The following is a 23,480-nucleotide window of genomic DNA, read 5'->3' as shown; positions in this document are numbered from 1 at the left end:
CCAGCTCACTTTTGTTGTGTGCATCTGGCCATGCAGGCTGCACACACACAGAAAGCTATTTATTAGGTTTGGTCCTGCTTGCAGCATGCAAGAAGTCTTGGATCTACTTGGCCTGTGGGGAAAAGAGGCTGTGCAAGCATAGCTATGGAACAACCACAGAAATATCGACATCTACATGCAGATTACACCTGGGATGCTGAAATGGGGCCGTGACAGGGATAAGCAGCAGTGCTGCATGAAAGTGAAGGAACTTCACCAGGGATGCCAGAAGGTGAGAGGAGGCAACAAGAAATCTGGTACTGGCCCACAGACTTGCTGCTTTTACAACTAACTGCATGCCGTACTTGGCTGTGACCCCACCAGCAACTCACAGATAATTATGGACACTTCACAGGAGCAAGAGGCAGAGACCCTGCCATGAACAGCAAGGAGAGGAGTGCAGGAGGGGGAGGGAGAAGGGATGCGGCAGGGAACTCAAACCATGTCAGGAACCAGGAGCTGTTTGAAACTCCACCAGAGTCAAGCCAGTCCTGCCAGGCAAGCACAGATGAGCCCACAAATTAAGAGAAAAGGAGTTTGGGTAAGTGTATATATACACTCCTCCGAGCTATTCTTCCCCCCATTTATAAATGGTGCTCATCTCGTCTGCAGGTTTACAAAACAAAGGCATGGACTTTTGATTGCTTAATTTACTAGTAAAATGTTAGAAAATGAAATTTGAGGGAATAAATTCAAAAAGATTAGTATGGCAGTATGATTACACAAGCCACAGCAGATCAATAACCTGGGCTCAGGCAAAGACAGACCAAACTGAGGTAGGGTTGGTGTCCACTTTTCAGTTCTTTGGCTTTTTGGGCTAGGCGGGAGGGGCCATAAGGAGTACTTTGTTTATCTGAATAGCAATGTACCTTTTCTCCTCTTGAGAGTGAGATATCTGCCAAAATCACCTCTGCCTATGAAAATAGTGTCAATATTATAACCAAGGAGAGGCATCCAGAACAGTGTTTGAAGCTTCCATGCAACAGACCACATCCACTCCTCCCCATGAGGCGAGGCTAGACAGTCCAAAGCTAAAGTGACAATGAGCATTTCTTATTAAAGGTATTTATCCAAATAATGTAAGGGTGGTTTTGAAACTTATTTTCCCCCTTTCCTGTAAATCTGTAAAAGACTGTAAATCTATTAGTGTACCAACAGCATGTAACATGGTTAATCAGCATCCTGTGGTATGGTAGCCTTGACAGGTGTCCTCTCCATGCTGGCTGAATGTCTGACCCTGATCAGAAGGAGAAAAACGACAACTAGGGAGGATATGTTCTCCAAGATCTTTCACTCCTCTACAGCCTAGGACCATGAATGAAAAGCTTGGAGGGGGCCTTATGACTGTGACCACAGAGAAGGTCCAAAACGTGGAGAAAGTGGTTGCTGCAGAAGGAGGAAAAGGACTGAGAAGAACATCAGGAAATGAACCAGGACATTCTGGGTTTCCTCAGGTAACAAACTCAGGTGTTGCAGACCATTATTCACCCACATGCTCAAAGACCCTGGACTCAGCAGCCTTTCTAAATACTGGTGGACTCCATGGTTGGCACTCGCTACACCCTCCAACATGCCAGATGGGAGCATGGTGTAGATACCTACCCCTCTGACTACATTCTGGAAGGCAACAAAGAACTATAGCCACACATACACCAAACTATAAAAAACCCACAAGTCAGTGCATGTGTAGCCACAGCCTACTACACTGCCATAAGCTTTACATACATGAACAAACATTCACTGTTTACTTACATTTTTACTTGGGCTTTTTAAAGTATGAATCATCCTATTACAGTGCTGGTAAAAGGTTTTTATAACTTGTGTCCGTTTACACTTTAATTTTGTTGCTGGTTTCTTTGCAAACAGTAAAGTTATATTTTTGATAACGCAGAGTACCTTCATTAGTTTATACCAAGCATTACAGAATTCATAGCTAGAGGCAATAACCCACCCATATTTAATCTCCATGCATGTGAGAGCATCATAAAAGCATCAAATATTTCCTGTACATTACCCAGACTGACAGTCTTGTGTAGCAGAAAATGCTTAAAGGCCTTATACACTTGGATGATAACGGTCACCACTGTTGAATTTCCAACTGCAAATCGATTGCCCTCTGACCAGTAGTCATCTGATGTTACATAGAGCCCTCTGCATCCAATCCACAAACATAGGCTGTGGATATAAAGCAGATATCTGCAGATTTGCAGGGCTCTAGTGATTCCCACTCATTTCTCCACTGTCAATGAACCTCTCCTTTTGCTGTTCCCACGCTAGAGATCTGGAGTGAACTCACCACGCAGATCCAGGAATGTGGTCTTTCATATCCAAAAGTTTTGAAGCCACTGCTTATTATCCCAAACCTGCATTATGTTGCTATTCCCCCAACCAGTCCTTCTTTCAGGGGCCCAGAAGTGATGATCCACCGCATGGAGCTGCTCTAAATGCACTGCATTTTATATCACAATCAAGCACTGATGGTGAGTAAGCGCTGCACCAACACAAGCACCCAAAGACACATGTGATATACAAAAGCTGGCAGGCGTACGCCAATATAACTAGTGTCAACTGAACTTTGCAATGTAGCTGTGGCTTGAGGTTATATCTTCATTGCAGAGTTAACCTGGGTAATTGGCATCTAGATTAGTCTGTTCCAGCTGCAATAGTACCCACAGCTTGCCATAGCCAGAAAACCATACCCTGATTACAGTGTCATCACTGTTTCTGCACTCGCTCGTGTGTGTCTGGAGAATGATTCACGTTTCTTCATGCTTAGATGCGCTAGGATTCTTGACCAGTCAACTGGGAGAGAACTTGTCTGTCCTTTGGGAGGAACTGTGGGAAAGGCAGTGGAGGACTATCAGCACTTGAGTGATTTTGCCTGTGTCCTCACTGCATTTCCAGCCAGAATGAAAGCAAATTCTTTCTGAAATCTGAGCAGATTCTGTCCAACCCCTCAATTGAGTAGGATAGCCCACAGGCTTAAAGGACATCCAAACCTATGTCAGAGTGGTTTGGATGGTAGAAAGACTTAGGCGAAAGCCCAGGTAAGAGCCCAGGTTAATTGGCAGAGAAAACATACCTAGTGGGCTAAGAAAGCATAACCCAGCCTAGGACACTCCCCTATAGATGTGCTGCCTTCATTGTGGAAGGAGGGGCTGAGTTGTCTCCGTGGCACCATCTTGCTCCTCACCTCCTCTCTGGACCCCATGGATGGTACTCTACAGGATCCTAGGGGAGGTAAAACCTGAAAAGAAACAAGTAACTAAGAAGGAGTTTTCTTTTTCTTTCCTTGTGGTGTGGAGGGGTGACCTTCAGATCAGAGTACAGTTCCGACCTGGATTATGTAGTTCAGCCACTACCATACTAGAGGAACAGTAGTGGAAACATACTGTGCCAAGAAGTCTGAAGTTGTCTCCAATTACTTTTCTAGCAATTTTTTTGGAACGAATAGCCTCATTATATTAGGGGTATGATCTTCTTTAAAGATTTGCCTCTTGCCTCTTTGCTTCATGCCTCATTTCTTTCTTTCTTTCTTGTTTATTTTTTCTTTTTCTCATGCCTCACTCTTTTAAGGATTTGGCCTCTTGCCTCTTTGGTTTTTGTTCCAAAGGTGGTCTTCGAACCTTTGAAGGCCATGGGATCTGAGTTGGTCATAATGCGCACATTTGCGCTGCTTACTGTGGAGATGTCAGCCTCTGTTTCTCTACTTGGAAATGGAGGCGTCAGATCTGACTGCTCGTATTTCCGAGGCTTGGCTGTGCTGACACCAGCAGAGGCCTGTTTTGTTGGAGAGTTGGATCCAATGCACCTTATGAACTCCAAGAGTATAAGCGCTTCTCCAAAGCAAACCAGGTATGTTTCATGGATGTATAAAGTTGGGGACATGGCAGGACAAGAGGATCCTTTCCCTTTTTGATCTATCACTGACAGGGTGGATTGATATAATTAAATTAAAGGGATTTAAATCACCAAGCAGGAAGCTTTGATTTAAATAATTGATTTTAATAATCTTTTGCATTTGTATTTTCTAGTTATTTTCCTAAAGAAAAGTTGACTTTCAGTAGCTGGTAACAATTAAAACACTTGATGTGCAACTAAACATAGCCTTTATACTACATTTGGAACCACTTTTTCCTAATCAAGAGAATACACTATATCTATAAACATTTATTTAAGCAATTACACAACTTAATTTTTTACTTGATCATGATTACTTTTTTACTTGCTATTTGTGCCAAGCTCTATTGGGATGGATATTCAAATTCAATTAAAATGCAGAAAATAGCATTTTTTAAAAATAAAGCTACTTCAAATGGTAGCTGAGTAAGTAAGAAAAATGTTTATCAAAAATGTTTTGCATTTAAAACGAATTTATTAAAGGAACTATTATCTGTAGTTAGTGAATTGGACTGTTTCTGTGCACCATGTCCTTCAAGATTTTAGAACTGGCAGATCTCACGCATTCACATCTAGTTATTATTCAAAGATTTCAAGATGAACACAAACTTTTCTGCTTTTTCAACTCCCAATTGGTTTCTTAACTTTGAATGAACTAGTCACTGAACTGAACTTGTTAAATAAATTGAAATGAAGAACATATTCTCTCTATACCTAGAGAAGAGGCTACTGCTGAAGATCTAGCACTTCAATAAATTCTGATGCTTTATGCTTAGCCAGTGACTTCAGTAGTTCAGTGATTGAGTTTCTTTATAAGTTGGGCAGAGAGTTTCTTTATAACTTGTGCTGTTTTTTTTATTTAGTTTAAATGATTTTAATAAATTACAATAAGTTTAGGAGTCAACATATGTTTAGGAGCCAACATATGTAGGCTAATCCTACATTAATAGAGCTACTAAGGTGAAGGAACAGTGCGGGGAGATGCAGGATAGAACCCAAGAGCATTCCAATGGGCAAAGCTAGGAGAAGGGTTTACCATCGAACTTTACCACCACATCCCATGAAGGGGAAAGTGCAGAGACCACTCACAGACGAATCCAACAGTAGATCTACCAACAGTAGATGTGATCATTGAAAGGCTGTGTTACGGTGCACTTTTCATGGGTTTTTCCATTCCACAAACAAGCAATTGCTTTTATAAAAGGCATGTCAGGAGGGTCTTGTCCAGACTAGGAAAAATGTGTTTTCTTCTTAAAAAAAATCTCATTAATGATGCATTTTAGCTAACATGGTTTAAAAGGCTAGTGACTTGTATCCACAGTTCACATAAACAAGGTAATGAATTAAAATACAACTTGCCCTGTCTACTAGAATTTAAAATTACAGTTTTAAAAACACGTTAGAATTTAAGTGTTAGGTAATTAAAAAAAATAAAATAATCCCAGATCTGGTCTACACAGAATTTTGTGTCAAGGCCAGGTTGTGGGCGGCCAGACCTAGTGGTCAGAGCTGGAGTCCACCCTCAGGAGTTGAGAGTCAGCTGGCTCAGGATAATGGGACATTAGAAGCAGGAGACAAACTAGAGATGAGAACCACAAATCAGTATCCAAAGTCAGGCTGGGTCAGGATAACAGGTGGTCAGAGGTAGGAAGCAAACCGGATAGCAGAACTACAAGTCAGAGGCCAAGAGCCAAGCCCAGTCAGGATGTCAGGGAGTCAAGCCGGGGGAGCAGGAGCAGGAACCATAAAACACACACTCCAGAGCAGGGTCAATCCCAGTTGTTCAGACATCTTCCTTTCCTGTTGTTGGTTTAAGGAGGGCTAGCAGGCCAATTGGCTGCTCTGGGACTCCACCAAGAGGACATCAGGGGGGTAAGTTTCATGGAGCCACAAATATGATTAAAGGATTAGAAAACATGATTTACATTGAGAGAGATTCAAGGAGATCAGTCTATTAAATAGAACAAATAGAAGGTTAAGGGGTGACTTTAATAATAGGCTCTGCAATCTAACAGACAAAGGTATAATGGTTGGAAGTTGAAACTGGACAAATTCAGACTGGAAATAAGGCACAAATTTTAACACTGAGCATAATTAACTATTGGAACAATTTAGCATGATTCATGGTGGATTCTCCATTACTGGAAATGTTTAAAGCAAGACTGAATTTTATTTTTGTTTTTTTAAAGATATGCTCTAGTTCAAACAGCAATTATTTTGGAGAATTCTATGGCTTGTGTTATATAGGAAGTCAGAGTAGATGATCACAGTGGTCCCTTCTGCTCTTAGAAGCTATTAATTCAACATAAATGAATAGTGTCCACACAGAAAGCTTCAGCAGTTCAACTAAACTGGTTTAAAAAATCACACCTTTAGTTAAACCAGTGGAAACTTTCATTAAACTGATAAAATTCTGAGCATGGACCAGACCTAACAGGAACTTTTCCTCTCTTTCATTTGCCTTTATCAAGGTACTCCATAACTGATCATCACATTTCCTCTCATGCTTGCCCTCCACCTGAATTCGGTGTGAGCTATCTGCTGAAATTTTTGTTTATGCTCATCTTTATTTTATTTGGCAGTTTAACATATAGACTGTTCAGCATTTAACTTAATGAGGCCAAGTTTTGCATAAGATTACATAAAATAATTACCCTTTAATAAGTATTGCGATGCTGAAAATTTTGGAGAAATCTATTAGTTTTAAAATAATTCTATTTATAAAGATTTACACTTAGTAGTTTAGTAATGAAAGCCTACAACGAAATACCTGTTCTGTTGATTTAATGCATTATGACTAAGTTCTCACTTTAGTTCTCTTGTACAGACAGTTGTTGAAAAGCATAGAGAGACGCAGATAATAATTATATAAAAATCATGAAACACACAGAGAGGCACAGCATATTATATAAGCAGCAGAAGTTACACCAGAACTCAGTTAATCTATCATTAATTTTCATTGGCTGTCATAAGTCCTAAATCAAGTGTGTATTACCTTTTTCAGAGACCCAGAGGCTAGATGTTTCTGAAATCTTCCTGACATACACACCTCTTTTTAACAGGAAATATTTTGCAGTCATTAAAGTATTGTACAAGTTACAGACGATAAAATGTTTAACACTATACAAATTTGAGTTAATTGGCTTATTGGTAAATTTAAACGTTAATATAAACATCCATCTGAGATGGCACATAAAAACAGTTATAGATAGTACATGGGGGTTCAAATTCAGAGTGGGCCACAAGTGAAAATAAATCTGACCATCTCAACTTATTTCTCACATTGCAAAAAACATCAGAAATGTTGTCATGATTGTCTGCTTCTGTTCAAGAGATGTTTCACAAGACTGGAATACCCAGGGTACTGCAGATAAGGTTTGAGGTACAATGGAAGAGCTGTGTGGGAAAGCTTTCACAGTATTTGCATACATTATCTCTGATTATGAAAAATTTCAATTAATATTTCATCTGCATAAGCACCAAATTTGCCCCAAAATTTAACGAAGTCAAATTCAGGCAAAAATGTATCTTAATATGTGCAAATTATTTTTTCTCTTATTAAATCATCAAAAAGCCACAGGTAGCAAACAGGAAACTAAACATGTTGATTCCTCTGTATTTTTATCCCTCTACTGCATTACCCTACTTTATCTGCTTAAAGTAAAGATGGGCAAAAATGGAAACATTTATCTAACAACTCTCATTCCCTTCTCCAAAATGCAGTGGGGTAAATAAATGAAACCGAGATCTGAACCACCCTGATTTTGGTTTCGCAACCCCAAAATATGACCAAGGAAGATTTGCAAAACCCAAACCACCGCCAGATATCAGATATGTATGTTTAAAAAGAACCTGCTATTTCAGTTGCTATAGCTGTTACATTACAACTGAACTAAAAAACTGAATTTCTGCTCAAAGTCGAATTTTTTCCTCAGGAACTTGCGGTTAGCTGGATTTTGATTCAACATCAAATTAGAATGAAAGCAAAAGATCACTAACACTTTAAAGCTAATATTCTCTACAGAAAAACGAGATAACTGCTCATAAACTAACCACTCATACTTTCAAATAATATTACTGCTCTCCAAACGGGTTTCAAATTTTATTAAAATTAATTCACCAATGGAGAGCTTGCTGAAAGATCACAGCTCATATTAACAGTATGATGTCCTAAACAGATGTTAAATTAGGACACAGAGAAAAGCATGACCTAAGTGGACCTTAGGAGCTCATTGCACAAAAATGGTTTTCTGATCACATGTAGCTCTGCAAGACATGTGCAGGTAGGATACCTCAGAGTACCTCAGCTTAGCTGCTACATCTCTGAACTCCCCAGATCCTAAAGTTCCACATTTAGTGCTTAAATATAATACGGCAATAAAACAAAACAAATCAAATCAAAAGTGCTTGGATAGTTGAGGGAGGAGGAGGAGAAAGTCTGAACTTTTCATTTCAGCGACCAGTAAAGTCATAACTAACATCTATCTTATAATTAATATACACATATATATGCATGGTACACATGAGCAAGACTGTATGGGTGTAACATCATACTTCAGTTCCTTCTAGACTGAAGGCCCTTTCGATCATTTACAAGAAGCAATTAATTATTGAGGACAGAATACTCTGTGCCCCTGAGATATTTCTGCGAGCCACCTCTCCTCCAAACCAACAAAAAAGAATAAGAGTTCCTACATAGCTGAACTATGCTTTCCTGCATAGTAACATGCCACACTATCTACCCACCCATCAGGCAGGCTATCCTGTGCAATGACTTACGATAGTGAAACAAGCGCAAACTGTGTTCAGAGTAAATAAAGACAGACAACAAAGACAGTGGAAAAACTGTCAGTTGGCTAGTTAATAGCAACTGAAACACAGGGGGCTACTGTGTTGCTGAGGTAGTATTATTTCTAATCCATTGATTTAGGTTATGGCATATGATTTACTTTTAGAATTTCCACTCTTCAAAGTACTTGGTACCTCTCTCTACTGTTTCATTTGTTTTGTCAGTGCAAAATCTTTGTATTGCTTTTCTTTTCTTTTCTTTCTTTTTTTTTTTTTTTTTCAAAAGTTCACACAAACCCCCGAATTCTGCCTGTTCATAGTTCACTGGCTGTGCCCTACTGAATTAAATTAAAAAGTCAAGCAATCAAAACTAAAATATTTCATATAGTAAAATATAGCACTTAACCATACCACCTTTCTTGCCCTTAAAATGTAGAACTTACCCATTTTGTGACCTTTGCAGGCATTCATACCAAGAAGCTAGGCAAAACCTCAGGTAAACAGAGTAACAGTGGTATAAGCTCAAATAATGATAAAGTTATTGCTATCCTAAAAAGCGAGAGAAAAAACCCAACTCTCTTTCATGGAGTTTAACTGCTTATAAAATATACATGTTCAGTAATCCAACTGTATTACTGTAGCGATGTGGTCCAACTGCTTGCCTGAGAGACAATTCAGTTCTGTATAGATAAGACCTCCCACACTTAATCCCTACATCTACATTTATGGACAAAACAGAAGACCTTCTGTTGTCAGGCAAGTTAAGCTATTTGCATAAGAGCGATTACCTCATTCTCTTTAGGGTGTAGAATGTATACCTGTACTTTTTTCATTATTGTTTGTCCTTTAGGAACAGCAGCTAGAGGAGTACATGCAATATGATCTCTAGCCTTTAGTTTTTTTAAAAAAAAAAACCCACTACATTAAAATATAAGTATACTGCTAAAAGCAAGTGATGTGATAGGTACGAGAATCAAAGGGGGAGAGGTGACCTTGGTCTCTCTTCTCAATTGCCACTTGTCAGTGTGTGAATGAACCACTTCCTGCCAGAACTTGAGACTCCAGGATTTAAATGTAGCAGACTAGTCATAGAATAACACCTTTAATTATAACCATGCCAAGTTACAACTGGACTCATTAGGCTTATACCACTGTACAACGCATAAATGAATAGAAATATAGGAAAGTCTCCCTAACATAGAGTACTTGATTCCTTTTTGATTGCTCAAACTTCTATTATGCTGTTTGTTGTTTCTCTGTAAAGAGAGAGAGAGAGAGAGAGAGAGAGAGAAATAAAACCAAGTCATGGATTTCATATTCCATATAAATGGATTTGCCTTTTCTCTGGCAATTTAAAATCCGTTCTATTTTTGTATATACATTTATTTTTTTAGCTTCCTTACAAATATGTAATTACCTATAATAATTGTTCTCTGAAGGAGCACATAGTTGCAACAAAAAATTCACTAGTTTTAGGACTGCTCTTGATTACCAGACACTAGGGAGGAACTTAAATAACATACATTTCTGAGCAGTGAACTCCTGCAGGGGGCTTGCATAATACCTCTGCAGTGGACCGCCTCGTAGTACTTCCAGCCTTCTGAATGGAAATACAGATTTGGAAATATGTGACAAAAAGGTTACAGAAACCTTAACTCTAAGAAGTGAATGGAAGAGGGATCTGTTACAGCTATAAATCTCAAGATAACACTATTTACAAATACATAATTCTTTGTTCTCCAGTATACCCTTATTCTTATAGACAGAAGTCCTGATACTATAAAGGGAACCAGCTAAGCACAGAGGTCTACCCTTGCAGTTCTCTTTGCTGGACTTGACCTAAAAAACTCCTAGGGCTTCTTTATTAAATGCATCAAAATTGTAACCAATTGGGAACTAAAAATATTCTGTGATAATACAAAGTTGAACACAGTTAAAAATTACATTTATTTTGATTTCTAAAAAAAGCAATCACCTGGCCATAGCTATAGAAGCCCTGGCATTAACTTAAATATCACATTTGGTATATTGTACCATGGCTAAAATCGCTCTCAAAAAACATGAATAGCAAATATAATTTGGTGAACTGCATTTCTACTTTGAATAGTGATTTTGTAAAAACAGCATCTTCTGATTCTGAAATCTACTCGTTGAATTTATTCAGTCTTCAGTGTCAGAGAGAGATTCAATCCCTTCTTCTACATCAGTAAAATTACCAGAATTACCAATAGTTAGACATATACAACACCAGAGCAAAGGGATTGTATTTTTGTCACTGAGAGCATTACTTGGCCTACAAAAACTTTACGACTATTGATGATGTACAAGGAGAAAAGAACACAGGACTATATAATATTGTATTTTACACTTCCTTTTTTTTTTCTGTTTCTTTTTTGGTACAGTTTACAATGTATTCTCTGTCTTAGAACATTTACAATAAAATTTGATAATTGGTACTGGGCTCTAAAATCAACAAGTTCCCCTACTTAGAGGCATGCTCCAAGGAGTGCCTCCTCTTTGAGCACCCTCCTGAGTCCTTAGATGAGTTCATTCTCTTCACTTCCTCTGATGATGCTGGTACTGAGTTTGATTTACAGTGCACCTCTTCTTTGATACTGGTGACACTGATTTGTCTCTTGCTACCAGTAATGCCAGAGGTGCGCTACTAACTAATGTTGAAGTGCTCAGTACCAGGGACTGAGGTAGATGGTTCACATGGAGAATGCAATGCCAATTCCACCAGCAAATATTTCAGTCTGGCTACCTTGTCTTTTTTGGAGTGGGACTTAAAGCCCTTACAAATACTTCATTTGTCACTCACGTGAGCCTCCCCCAAGCACTTAAGGCAGCAGTTAGGGTCACTGTTAGGCATTGCCTTACCACAAGAGTGACAGGGCTTAAAATCTGGAGTATGTGGCATAGCCTTAGCAGTGAGCCGGTACCCAGACTGGATGCCAGATCCACAAACAACAAAAATATATATTTTTTTAAACTACACTATCTACTAAAGTACACTAATTATATAGAACTACAAAGGACATTATTTACATGCTTGACTAAAGACTTGAAGCAGTATGGAAAGGTAGCTCCAACACAGGCCATAGGAATGAATTGAAGTGGGCCGGTGGTGGCTCTGCCCTTTATGCCTGCACACTGTGTGCAAGGTACCAGAGAGTGCTCAGGCTGCCCCAATGGGTACCGCTAAGGAAAAAACTCTGACAACTGTGCACTGGTGGACACACACGCACACAGTGGAATGTGCATGTGCAATTACTCAAAGAACCTAATTTATTGGTATTTTTAGAAAAGGATAGAAAGTAAGAAGTCTGAGTTTATTTTCTAATATCCAGTCTGTTCCAGACAAAATCCTATGGAAATGTGTGAGTGGGAAGAATGTTGGCAGGATGACTCATTAAGATGAAAATCCAACATCATATTAGTATGGAATGTAGGATGCATCTGTAACACTATCTTATCACGGAAGAACTTAGTTTAAGGAGGATCAATCAACAGAGACTAAAGCTCACTCACTCCATAAAGCCAACCAGCAACATAAGCTTCTACATTATGATACCTGAATATCAAGTATCAAGTGGTTTAAAAGGGGCTATCAGAACAGTTAGGTATAGATGCTGTTCCCTGGGAGACAAATTTTCCATGCAGGCAGTATCATGTTTAATAGAGAATGGATTGTTAAAAAAATCAAGATTCTTTCCTCATTGCAGATCATCTCAGACCTGATAGCAAGCTAGTACAAGAACATCTATGATAATACAGCAGAAGTCAACCCCCAGAGAGGCAAGTCTACTGGTGCAAATACCAGTGCTCAGTATGTCAAGAATCAGGGCATAATTTTCACTTCCAGTGTAACCACAACAAGTGCTAAGAGGACATTTGGCTTCGGCCAGTCAAAAGAATCCAGTACATACACTATTTAACAGCATCTCAAATGCAAGGTGACCCATTGGCATCCATACTCTTAAGTCATTGCTGGGGTGATATATCAGAATACTCACATCATTGATATTTTGATGCAGCCTGTCAATACCAGAGTAATAGAACTGGCTGGATATTTCAAGCAAAACAAAATAAAACTTCAGGGACTATTCAACCACACTTATATCAATGTGGGCAACACAAATGATCTCTGGAAGTTCCCTGCCAGCTATCATGCAAAAGCACAGGCCCAAAACTGGCAATCTATTATAGCATATAATTTTGGTAAAACTCTGAATTTTAGCCAATTGATTTTTATACTTAACAGCATGAGATATGTCAGAAGGATTTCTGCCTTTTATGTAGTTTTTCTATTTTTATTTAATACATTTCCAGGTGAGATACCATGATGTCAGTTACTTGACTGTATCAGTATGCAGCAAAAAACTGTTACAAATAATCTCAGTGAGAAAGAGTAGCTATGAGCAAGATAGTTTTAGTTTTGTCTAACACCATAAATGACAGAGCCAAAAATGCCAAAAGCAAGTGACTAATAGGCATAGGCAACAAGTTGGTGAGGCTTTACAGAAGCTAATGTTTCCTTCTCAGGTCAAGCGGAACAAAATATGACATTCAAAAATCCCACACAATTCATTAGAGTGTTTTGAAATTAAAGGTGAAGCAAAGCCACCTTTATATCACCTGGGAAAACTAAAGTTGTAGTGTTTAGATTAGTAGTTTACTGACAATTCTATGGTATAATTCAATCCTGCCACAAAAGGGATAAAAACAGTGTTGGAAAGGGAACACAAAATAGAACACAGTTTACCAATCACTTTTTTTTACAAAATTCTAAACTATATTCAGGTTTTTTTTATGAATTTTATTTTGCTCATTTACTGATTCAGTCGCCACTGGGAACACTAGCAGTTTTAATCAGCTCCTAAATGCTACGTTATTTTCAGTCACCACCAAGATATTTTTTAACATTGATAAAAAAATCCATATGTTTAAAACTAAAATCCATTTTCTTAGATTTATTATGATGATTATTATTATTATTGGCTTGCTATTATAAAGTTACTCATGAATGAAGATCTATTAGAACTTCCCCTTTCCAGAAAAAAAAGAGCACTGAAGCATTTTTTAGGAGAAAAAAAATCCTCCAAAGGAATTACATTAACTTTGCAAACCAAAAGGAAAACACAAACAAAACAAACAAACAAAAAACAGGTAAAATAAATTCTACATCTACCAACCTTATCCTCTCCTACAGTTTTTAAAATTTTGAGTTGCATAAAATGCTTTGAAGAAGAAACAATAAAGGCAGAACACACTTACCTGTATAGTCTAGTGTGATCTTCACCCCAAAAACTTAAGGAAAAAAAATTTGAACTCATTAAAATGTTATCACTGAACTGTCTTGATAAAAAGTATAAAAAGATTATTTTCCTGAGCTCTCAAATGGAAAAACCTTGCGTTGTTAAACACATTCCAAGGTCCAGTATCCCTGTTGGGAACCCATTTCTCCTTCTTATTAAGGTTAAGTTTGCAACCACAAATTGCAACAACAAAAAATCTCCGATTTACTCAATGTCACTCGGACAGGTTCACTTACACAATTTCTCAAACATCTACCACTCCCTCTTATCTCCTTTAGAATCAAGCCAATAAGGAAATGTCTTACTAAGGTAAAACTGTAAAGCAGATGGAAATCTGCAGTTTTTCACAAAACTAGATGTATATAAAACAGAAACAGGAAAATAAACTGTCATATGCTGGGTTATGATCTGCATTAGCCCTAGGCAACCAAAATTAATTCCATAGACACAGACAAACTGATATATATCCTAACAAAACCTTTGCTTCACAAGAAATGTTTTGATTCCCATGGTGTAACTGTGTGTCACTGCTAATGACTCATAACAGGAATACAGGCAAGTTCCTTGTTAATTGTACATGTATCAAGCATCAATAGTCAGGCCTAAATTAAAAAAGGTGATAATGCACTTTCAAAAAGGGATAAGCAAAGTGTCAAGCCTGGCACTGAATCAGATCAACACATTGCACCTCTGTAAAAGAGACAAGATTCTACAATTTATTTGTAACTGATCACATTTGATGGTTAAACTTTACATCCATCTCCAAAAGATAAAAACCTTTTCAACATTTTAAAGAGCAATATATGAAGAGAAATCTACAAACTTTTTTTTAAACTATAAGAATAAAATAATCTGAATGGTAAATGAATAATCATATTTCCTTAGTAATCAGGCCTCAACCCTGCAAGGAGATGTCTTAGTGGTCTGACTTTAAAAAAAAAAAAAAAACATTTACTGAAGTAAACAGGACTCTGAATGGGTGAAGTGGTGTGCTAATATGCAGTTAACTGTAGAATCAAGGCATTGATGGTGAAAAAAACTGCTAGCATGGAGTTAAGATACTGAACTAGTTTAAGCTGCAACTTTCTTCAGATGAAACCCATTGATGACACCTATTGTCAGTGATCAGTAATTCTTTTTGCATCAGCCTTTGAGATAGAATTTCTATATTTTTAATGTTTGTTCTTAAGAACAGATTTCAGCAACACTAACTCCATGCTGAGGCAGGTTTTGAGTGTAATTTCTTGCTTTTTGGAAAACACATTTTAAATTTCTAAACAGAAGAATGTTTTGACTGAAATATTTTATATATAATGGGGAAGTGATTTCAAAAGCATGTTTTCAATTGTTTATAATTTTGCCATACTTAAAACTGCTTGGGCTGAAATTTTCGCTGCTCAGTCTGAGTGTTGGGTTGTTTTTTTTTTTTGGACAGTTTCAACAAAAGTGGTTCAGCAGAGTTTTTGTAAGAATAAGCTTCATGAAAAGTAAGTTGTTTTACCCATGTTAAATTCTCACAAGCTTTTAGGTGAGAAGCTCACGTGCCTCCATGCTTTGGAGCAGAGAATTGAAATTTGGTAATTATATTACTTTGGGTCAGGGAATTGCATTTTTCAGTTCCCATGAAAATCCACCCAAATTTGGTAATATTTTAACTCTTTGAAAAATCTGTTGGCATATGCTCAGTAATACCTGTTAGAACTACACAACTGAAAACTGAGCAGATTCTGTTCACATTCAGATTGATCTAGCCTCTCACATGTGACTGGACTACGTATGCGCCATCCCCACAGAACAACTGTGCATAGTCCAGCCCAGTGCTACAGAAACTCTGCCAGACTCTCTGTTAATTGCAAGAGACCAACGTACGACTTTTATCAGTTGCTCCATTAAATCAAGTGGCAGAGGTTTGTGTACTCAATCTAGAGGTTTCTATCCTGCTGATGAACCACGTGGGTATCAACAAGATTCCATATGATAAAATTAGTGGTTTTTTCAGTTTGCTTTTTTAAAACTAGGAAATTATACACAAAAACCTATATTAAAATATTATGGTTAGAAAATCAAGCACTCAAACATTAGGAAATGCCAGTATTAAAGTTGCTGTGTAACGTTCATTTGACCCTCTTATGCATATACATTACGATACAGGGTTTAATTAAATTCTACAAAAAAGTTCCTATGTGATGCTAGGCAAGTCACTTAAGCAACATTTTTCAAGGTGGTCACTCAACATCTGGGGGGTCCACCTTGAGACCCTGGCATCTAATTTTCAGCAGCTGAGCACTCACAACTGCAACTGAAGTCAATGGGAGATTTCTTTGAACATATAATGATAGCATTCTGAGAAATCAGATTCTGGTCATCTCAGATTGGATACCCAAAATTAGTGGACACTTTTTTCCTAATTCTTTGTCTCCCCAGTTCCTCAGCTGTAAAATGGGAATATCATCATCTTACCTCACAAGTGTGTTCTGAAAATAATTAATGTTTCTGAAGAACTCAGATAAACCTATTAGGAAATGAAGTGCAGTGTTTGAATAGTGTACAGTAAATGCGGCCTGGGGCCACACATTGCACAATGAGGAGAAAATAAATTTTTAAATAGTTTGCGCCAAACAGGCTCGCTCGTCTGCGCTGAGCCATGGAGCCTCCCTGCCGTGAGGTGTAGAGAGTCCAGGTCCGAGTGTAGCAAGCAGTAGACAGTAGAATTACTTCTATCTACTGGGACAGTAGAACGTTCCATCTCGGTAACTCCAGCTGAGGGGGTGGAAGAGACACAACCAGTGCTGGTGGGGCCAGGTCGGTGCAAAGAAGTTAACGTCCACTTGTCCCTCTGATTTTCAGCAGGACTTTGTGAAGAAGAGGAATGGGCGGAAACACATGCATGAAGCTCCCCGACCACTGCAGCAGGAAGGTGTCAGAGAGCAATCTGGCCTCCAGACCACGAAGGAAGCAGAACTGCGGGCAGTTCCCGTTCCATGATGATGCAAACAGGTCCACCTGGGGAGAGCCCCACCATTGGAAAATCATAGAGATCACATCTAGCTGAAGCGACCAGTCGTGGTGGGTTAAGAATGACCTGCTGAGGCGGTCCATCTCGTTGTTCCTCGGTCCAGGGAGGTGAGAGGCTATTATGTGAAGACTAGCTCCTCGAACAGCACACCCCTCAACACTGCCCGGGGTCTATGCCACCAGTCTAGTATAGCCAGGATCGGGGAGGAGGGGGGGGGAGGAGGAGGAGGAGGGACGGACAACGACGGGACGGGACTGTGACCACCCGGTCCAGGAAATGTCTGCTCAGGGCATAAACTGAGGTGAGCCATAACTGAAGTGGTCTGAGTCTTAGCCAAGCCAGCCTCACCACGTTAGTGCAGGCTGCCATGTGGCCTAACAGCTGCAGACAGTGTCTGGCTGTTGTAGTCGGGTAGAGGTACAGGAGAGCAATGATGGTGGACATCTCCTCGAAGCATGGCTGGGGCAGGAAAGCTTTGGCTTGGGAAGCGTCCAGGACCACCCCAATGAACTCTATCTGGTGCACTGGGATTAACATGGACTTCTGCTCATTTATTAGCAGGCCCAGCAGGCGGCACATGTCAGATTTACACTGTTCGGGACCTGGGCTCTGGACCTGCCCCTGATTAGCCAATCATCCAGGTAGGGGAAAATCTGGACCCCCTTGTGGCTCAGGTGCGCTACCACTACTGCCATACATTTTGTAAACACCCGTAGGGGCCAAGAAAAGGTAAAAGGGCAACATTGCAAACTGGTAGTTGGAGCCAGCCACCATGAAATGGAGGAAATGTCTGTGGCTGGGGAAAATAGAAACGTGGAAGTATGCGTCCTTTAGGTCGAGGGCAGCATACCAGTTTCCTGGATCCAGGGAGGGAATGATGGAGGCAAGGGAGACTATACGAAATTTCAGTCTCTTGAGATATTTGTTGAGATGACACAGGTCTAGTATAGGCCTTAGACCCCCCTTTCGCTTTGTGGATGAGGAAGTACCTCGAGTAAAAACCTTTTCCCCATATGTCCAGTGATACAGCCCCCAGGCTGAGAAGGTCTCTATCTCTTGCATGAAGAGTTGCTCGTGAGAGGGGTCCCTAAAGAGGGACACGGAGGAAGAATTGTTGGGAGGGATAGAAGCAAACTGGAAGGCATAGCCTACCGAAACTACGCCAAAGACCCAGCGCTCCGAAGTGACCTTGGCCCATTCAGGCAGAAAGGGAGCTAGGCGATTCAAGAAGGGATGGCGGGGGGGTCCAAGGAACAGGCTGGAATGCTATCCTTGGCCGCATCTTCAAAATGACTGCCCTTGACTACTGGATCGCCTAGATGCCGTTGCTGGGGGACTGAGGAGGACCCTGGCATTAGCTGATGTCTTCTAGACCCCCTATTTCTGTCCCTTTGTCTGTAAGGTGGGTACCACTGTGGCTGGTACCTCTGCTGATGCTGGCCATTAGGGCCAAACTGGGGCATATAAAGACCCAAGAAGCGGAGCGTGGCCCTTGCATCTTTCAGACCATGAACTTTGCATCCATCTGGTCCGAAAACAAGGCCGACCAACCGAACGGGAGGTCCTGGATGGACTGTTGGACCTCCTGGGAAAGATCCGAGGATTGCAGCCACAAGCACCTGCACATGCAGATAGCGGAGGCCGGGGCTCTGCCCGCCAAGCCTACTGAGTCCGAAGACGCCTCCAGTGCTGTCCTGGCCACCATAATACCCTCATCCACAATGGTGCTAAAGTCTAGCGCCTGGTCCTGGAGCTAAGACTCCCAGAGATTGAAATTGTACCAGCACAGGAGAGCCTGCTTATTGGCAATTCGAAACTGCAGGCTTGCCATCAAATAAACATTTCTCCAGAACAGGTCCAATTTCTTGTTGTCTTTATTTTTGGGTGTAAGACCAGGCTATCCCTGCCTATCCCACTGGTTGGCCGCATGTACCACCAGGGTACTGGAGAGGGGTGTGTGAAAAGGTACTCATATCCTTTGGCCGGGACATAACATAACTTCTCAGCCCCCTTAGAGGTTGGGGCCACTGATGAAGTGGTCAGCCACAGGGCCTTCACTATCTTTAATACCCCCTCATGCACAGAGAGGACAACCCGGGCTGGAGCGGCTGCTGCCAGGATGTTAAAGAGACTGTCTGACGCCTCCTTCAGCTCCTCTGCCTCCAACCCCAAGTTGGGAGCCACCCTCTTGAGAAGTTCTTGATGCACCCTGAAATCATCCAGGGGTGCCGATGGTCCCTGGGTGATCGCTTCATCTGGGGAAGACGAGGAGGACTGAAGGGGCATGGTGGGTGGTGGCATCCCTTCCCGCTGACGAGGGGCCCCAACAGAGGTCCCTTCCTGGGAGGGTCCAAATCGTCGTTGGAGGCCGAATGACGGCCCTTCTCCAGTGCTGGTGGTGCAGACTGCACCCCAGATGAGCTAAACAACTGAAGAACTGGCCCCACCGGAAACCCCAAGGTCCCCAATATGGCCATTGGGGTGGCCACTGCCCCTGAGGCCATCCCGGGGCTGCCTGAGCAGAGGGGTGCTCCGGCATCTTTTGCTGGTGGCGACGACTCTCCCGGTGGCTGCCTCTCAAGAGGACACCGACTCATTGTCAGATAACTATGGTGGGGCTGCATCAGAGGCTCCTGCTATAGGGTGCCGAATGGAGAGGGAGCGATGACCCGATCTGTGGGTGCTCCGGCACTCTGGAGAACGACCTCTCAGTGTCATCGATCATGATGACAATGAGCCATGGTACTGGTGCTGTAACCGGTGCCCACACGGGGAATCATGCTCTGACCACAAACAGGAATGCCCGGAGCGGTGCCAGGGAGAGGGAGCAGTGCTGACTTTCTTCTGGGAAACAGCCTCTTGCAGGCGACCCAGACAGGCACCGCCTCCTGAAACGAGTTTTTGCCCTGTGCCAGGGACCGTAACCAGTGCCGAGAGACCTCGCTCCATGTCCTGCTGATGTGGGGTGCTCCGGTGACTATGACCTGGAGCGACTTCTCTTGAAGTGGTGCCATGTCGACCCTTACACTTGGGGCAACCGGGCTGTTGGAGATCATCCCCCAGGCTCCAGGAATCGCCTATGCAACCAGGGGGTCCCAATGCAGGCTTTCCATGTGACACGGACCCCTTCTCTCTGGGGGGAGGTCCGGGTGTGGGTGGCATGGGCAAGACCAACAAGATCCATGCCACATGAAACGCCTCTGGTGTCGATGGAGCCGGCAGGTACAGAGACGCCCTCCCACTCCCAGGAGTCAGGGGTGGCTCTCTGGTTGGAGACATGGGTTCCAGCAGTTGCGAATGAGTCTCCATTGTCTGGCTTCGGTGTGGCCTCATGCTTGACCCTGCTTTCTTGGTCGGTGCACGGGAGCAGCCTCGCTCTGCGTGCTGCTTCTTCCTAGATGGAGAGGAAGAAGTCTGGGGCTGGTGCCGATGGTGCGCTCTGCACTGATGCCACGCTCGGTACCAAAGCAGAACGGGTTGGTTCACAGACCATTCTGAGTGCTGCCTCCATTAGTAAGGCTTTCAAGAGGATCTCTCTGGTTTTTTGGGTTTGAGGTCTGAAAGCCTTACAAATCTTGCATTTTTCCTTACGATGAGCTTCCCGCAGGCACTTTAGGCAGCTATCGTGGGGGTCACTCAGTGGAAAGGCCTTCCCACAGGAGGCAGAAGGTTTGAAGCCTGGTGACCAGGGCATGCCCTGCTCCTGGCAAAGTCCCAGCTGGGACTATCCTAAGCGACTAACTACCACTATTAACAACACTTTAGGACTAATCTACCTAACTAAGAAAAACAAATGATTAAGGAGAACAAAAGGGACTGAGAACACTTGCGATGCAAGTTGTAGCAATTCCAGCAACCACCATAGGCAGAAAGAAGGAACTGAGGGGGCGTAGGGCCAGCAGCAACTCACATACTGTGGCATGTGCGTGGGGCCCCAGGGGGCGCCAGAGTCAGCCCTACGGGTAATGCTAAAGGGAAAAAAGTTCCGGTAACTGTGCACGGAGGCACGCACACACCTACAATGGAATGGACATGAACAAGCACTCAAAGAAGAATGCATCAAATATGAATGTCTGACAGTCTTGGTAAACCCTTAACCCTAATTACTGTGGTACTCTAACTGGCGTCCTTTTTAATTTGCAGACAGAAACTGTTAAAATGAAGTTAAGCTTGAGATTATCAGTAATTTAGGGTAAACCACATTACAGACATGTAATTATCCCAAAAACAAAATTTAAATTGCGATTAACACTTTTAAAAAAAATCAAAACATGTTAAGGTAAGAAATGCACAGTTCAGGCACCTAAAACAATTTAACTCTGTCCTATAGTGATGCAGTAACATGATTACAATTAAAGCATTTCAACGTCTGTGATGGCAGATCAGGTTAAATTGATTTTTAAGGCATATTAGGGTGGTGGTATATTTTGTATTTCCCCCTTTATGCCATCATTACAGGGCAGAGTTAAGGTTGTTTGAGTAGCTTAACTGTGCATTTCTTATGTAGTGTGTTTGGATTTCTTTTAAAATCTCAATTCTGAATTTCCAGGGTTAATAATGGTTCTGGGATAATTTCTTAGCCTTAAATCACTGATACATACACTCAAACTTCAATCCATCTTAATATAATTTTTCCTCAGAATTTCCATAGTTTTAAAGAATTTCATACATGAACACCAAACAAGAAATGCAAAGAGAATGCTATCATGTTATATTTCTAATGATTTGAAGGTACATACTATCAACCTTAAATCATTTTTTAAAAAAAACAAACAAAAAAACTTTTAAGAGCATATTCACCAGTACACTAAAGCAGCCACAGACACCAGCCATTTAAGCGGAGTATACAGATGCTTTGCTTTGCCAAAACAGCTCAAAGGAACCAAAGCATACTGGCAAATGTAATCTGGAACTGACTTGTTGGCTTAGTAGGGTATATTAATATGCTGGATTGGAGGGAGTCAGGAAGAGTCCAGTCCCTGAGTCCCAATTTCTCTGCGTCTTAAATGCTCTCCACCACTCTAGCCTCAGATCCCCTGCCAGTGTTGCCTCAACGTGTAGTGGAGCAAATATAGCAACTCCAGAGGTACCCTTTCATGCCCTGATACCCAAAGCTACCATGCAGCCACAGAATTGGTAAAGTGACAGATGGGCTAAGTAGTCTGCAAATGAGAACTCTTGACACATGTGCCCAATCTACCTTATACCACTGAGTCATTACAACCAGAATTGTTGCATGCATATTAGCGGCAAAAGAAGGATGATGAACGGTAAAATTATGTGTGGTGTCACAATGGCCTCTCTTTAGAGTTACAGGAACTGTTGATCTGAGCCTGTCTGTAAACCTATATAATCAAAGCAATTAAATATAACAATAATCAATAACAGCTTTAAAAAACCTAATTATAACAACCACATATAACCTATACGCAATTAATTTTAACATTATGCAAAATTTGACATTTCTGTATTATTCTATTGTTAAGATGATTCAGTACAAAGAAACGCCCAACCCAGATGCTAAATTTTTAAAGGGATCTAGCTTTTAATTAATTTTAACTCTAATTAAAAGGATATACTTATGAACTCTCATAAAATTCATTCTTTGACTGAAGAGTGAATGCTGTAATTTTGGGGAATATGTGCTCTATTTTTCATAGAAAGCACAGAGATTGAATCCTTGTTTGAAGTGCAAAACAGAATTCAATTTCAACTATGGAGTCATGATCTGGCCAAAAGCTCAATAACAGACATTCTATATCACATTTGAGCTCCAAAATTAATATCTGTGGCATGCAAACAGGAATGGACATTGTAAACCTGGATTTTGCAGTGAACAACTAATGTGTTGTTCTGCATATTTCTCCTTGTTTTATTCAAAAATCTCAGACAATGAAATCCCTAAAATACAGACGCAGAAACTGTTACACTGCTATAATTGTATATATGGAGAACTTTTTGTGCATTACCAAATGTTTTGTGTATTCTGATGCTTGTAGTTATCTGTACATTAATGTGATATTAAATACTAATATTTACTTTTACTGATAATGTGTATATAGAAATACACTGTGATCCCAGTGAAGCTTGCTACATTTTCTATTGTTTCAATTACCTGAATCTATTTACTGAACTATTGTATATGAAAGAAAGTGATTTTTATATTTTGAGAAAGAACCGCTCCACTGGATTTCCGGTATTTTTATTGTTTGGTGTGTAAGCATAAGAAAGAGAAAATGAAGTTAAACAAGTTTAACTTCATATTACTGCTTTTCTGTTTTTGCGTTTATATGCATACAAACAAGAGACTACATACACACACATGCAAAAGAGTAAGAAAGTGTGCATGAATGAGAGCAAGTATATTTTACCAAACATTCTCTAAGAAATAAATTAGTTCCTATTAATTTATTATAAAA

The 23,480-nt window shown here is 40.7% G+C and overlaps 1 protein-coding gene across 9 annotated transcripts in view; it reads right to left on the bottom strand.

Annotated features, from left to right (window-relative positions):
• Positions 1 to 23,480, bottom strand: part of TANC2 (tetratricopeptide repeat, ankyrin repeat and coiled-coil containing 2) — a 492,680-nt gene that overhangs the window by 308,397 nt on the left and 160,803 nt on the right. The window contains exon 1 of one of the 9 annotated variants that reach the window (XM_067540994.1): positions 9,171 to 9,272. The exons of the other annotated variants lie outside the window; for them this stretch is intronic. Within the exon in view, the coding sequence (XP_067397095.1) occupies positions 9,171 to 9,198 (28 nt within the window). The 5' untranslated portion in view covers positions 9,199 to 9,272. Of the gene's footprint in view, positions 1 to 9,170; positions 9,273 to 23,480 lie in introns of those variants that run through there. 9 annotated transcript variants of the gene reach the window in all.

This window comes from Emydura macquarii, unplaced genomic scaffold, assembly GCF_026122565.2.
Source record: "Emydura macquarii macquarii isolate MOO-44397 ecotype Brisbane River unplaced genomic scaffold, CSIRO-AGI_Emac_v2 contig_629, whole genome shotgun sequence".
Taxonomy (NCBI): Eukaryota; Metazoa; Chordata; order Testudines; family Chelidae; genus Emydura; species Emydura macquarii.
Note: the sequence above shows the minus strand (reverse complement) of the source record. Positions and strands in the feature narration are given on the sequence as shown.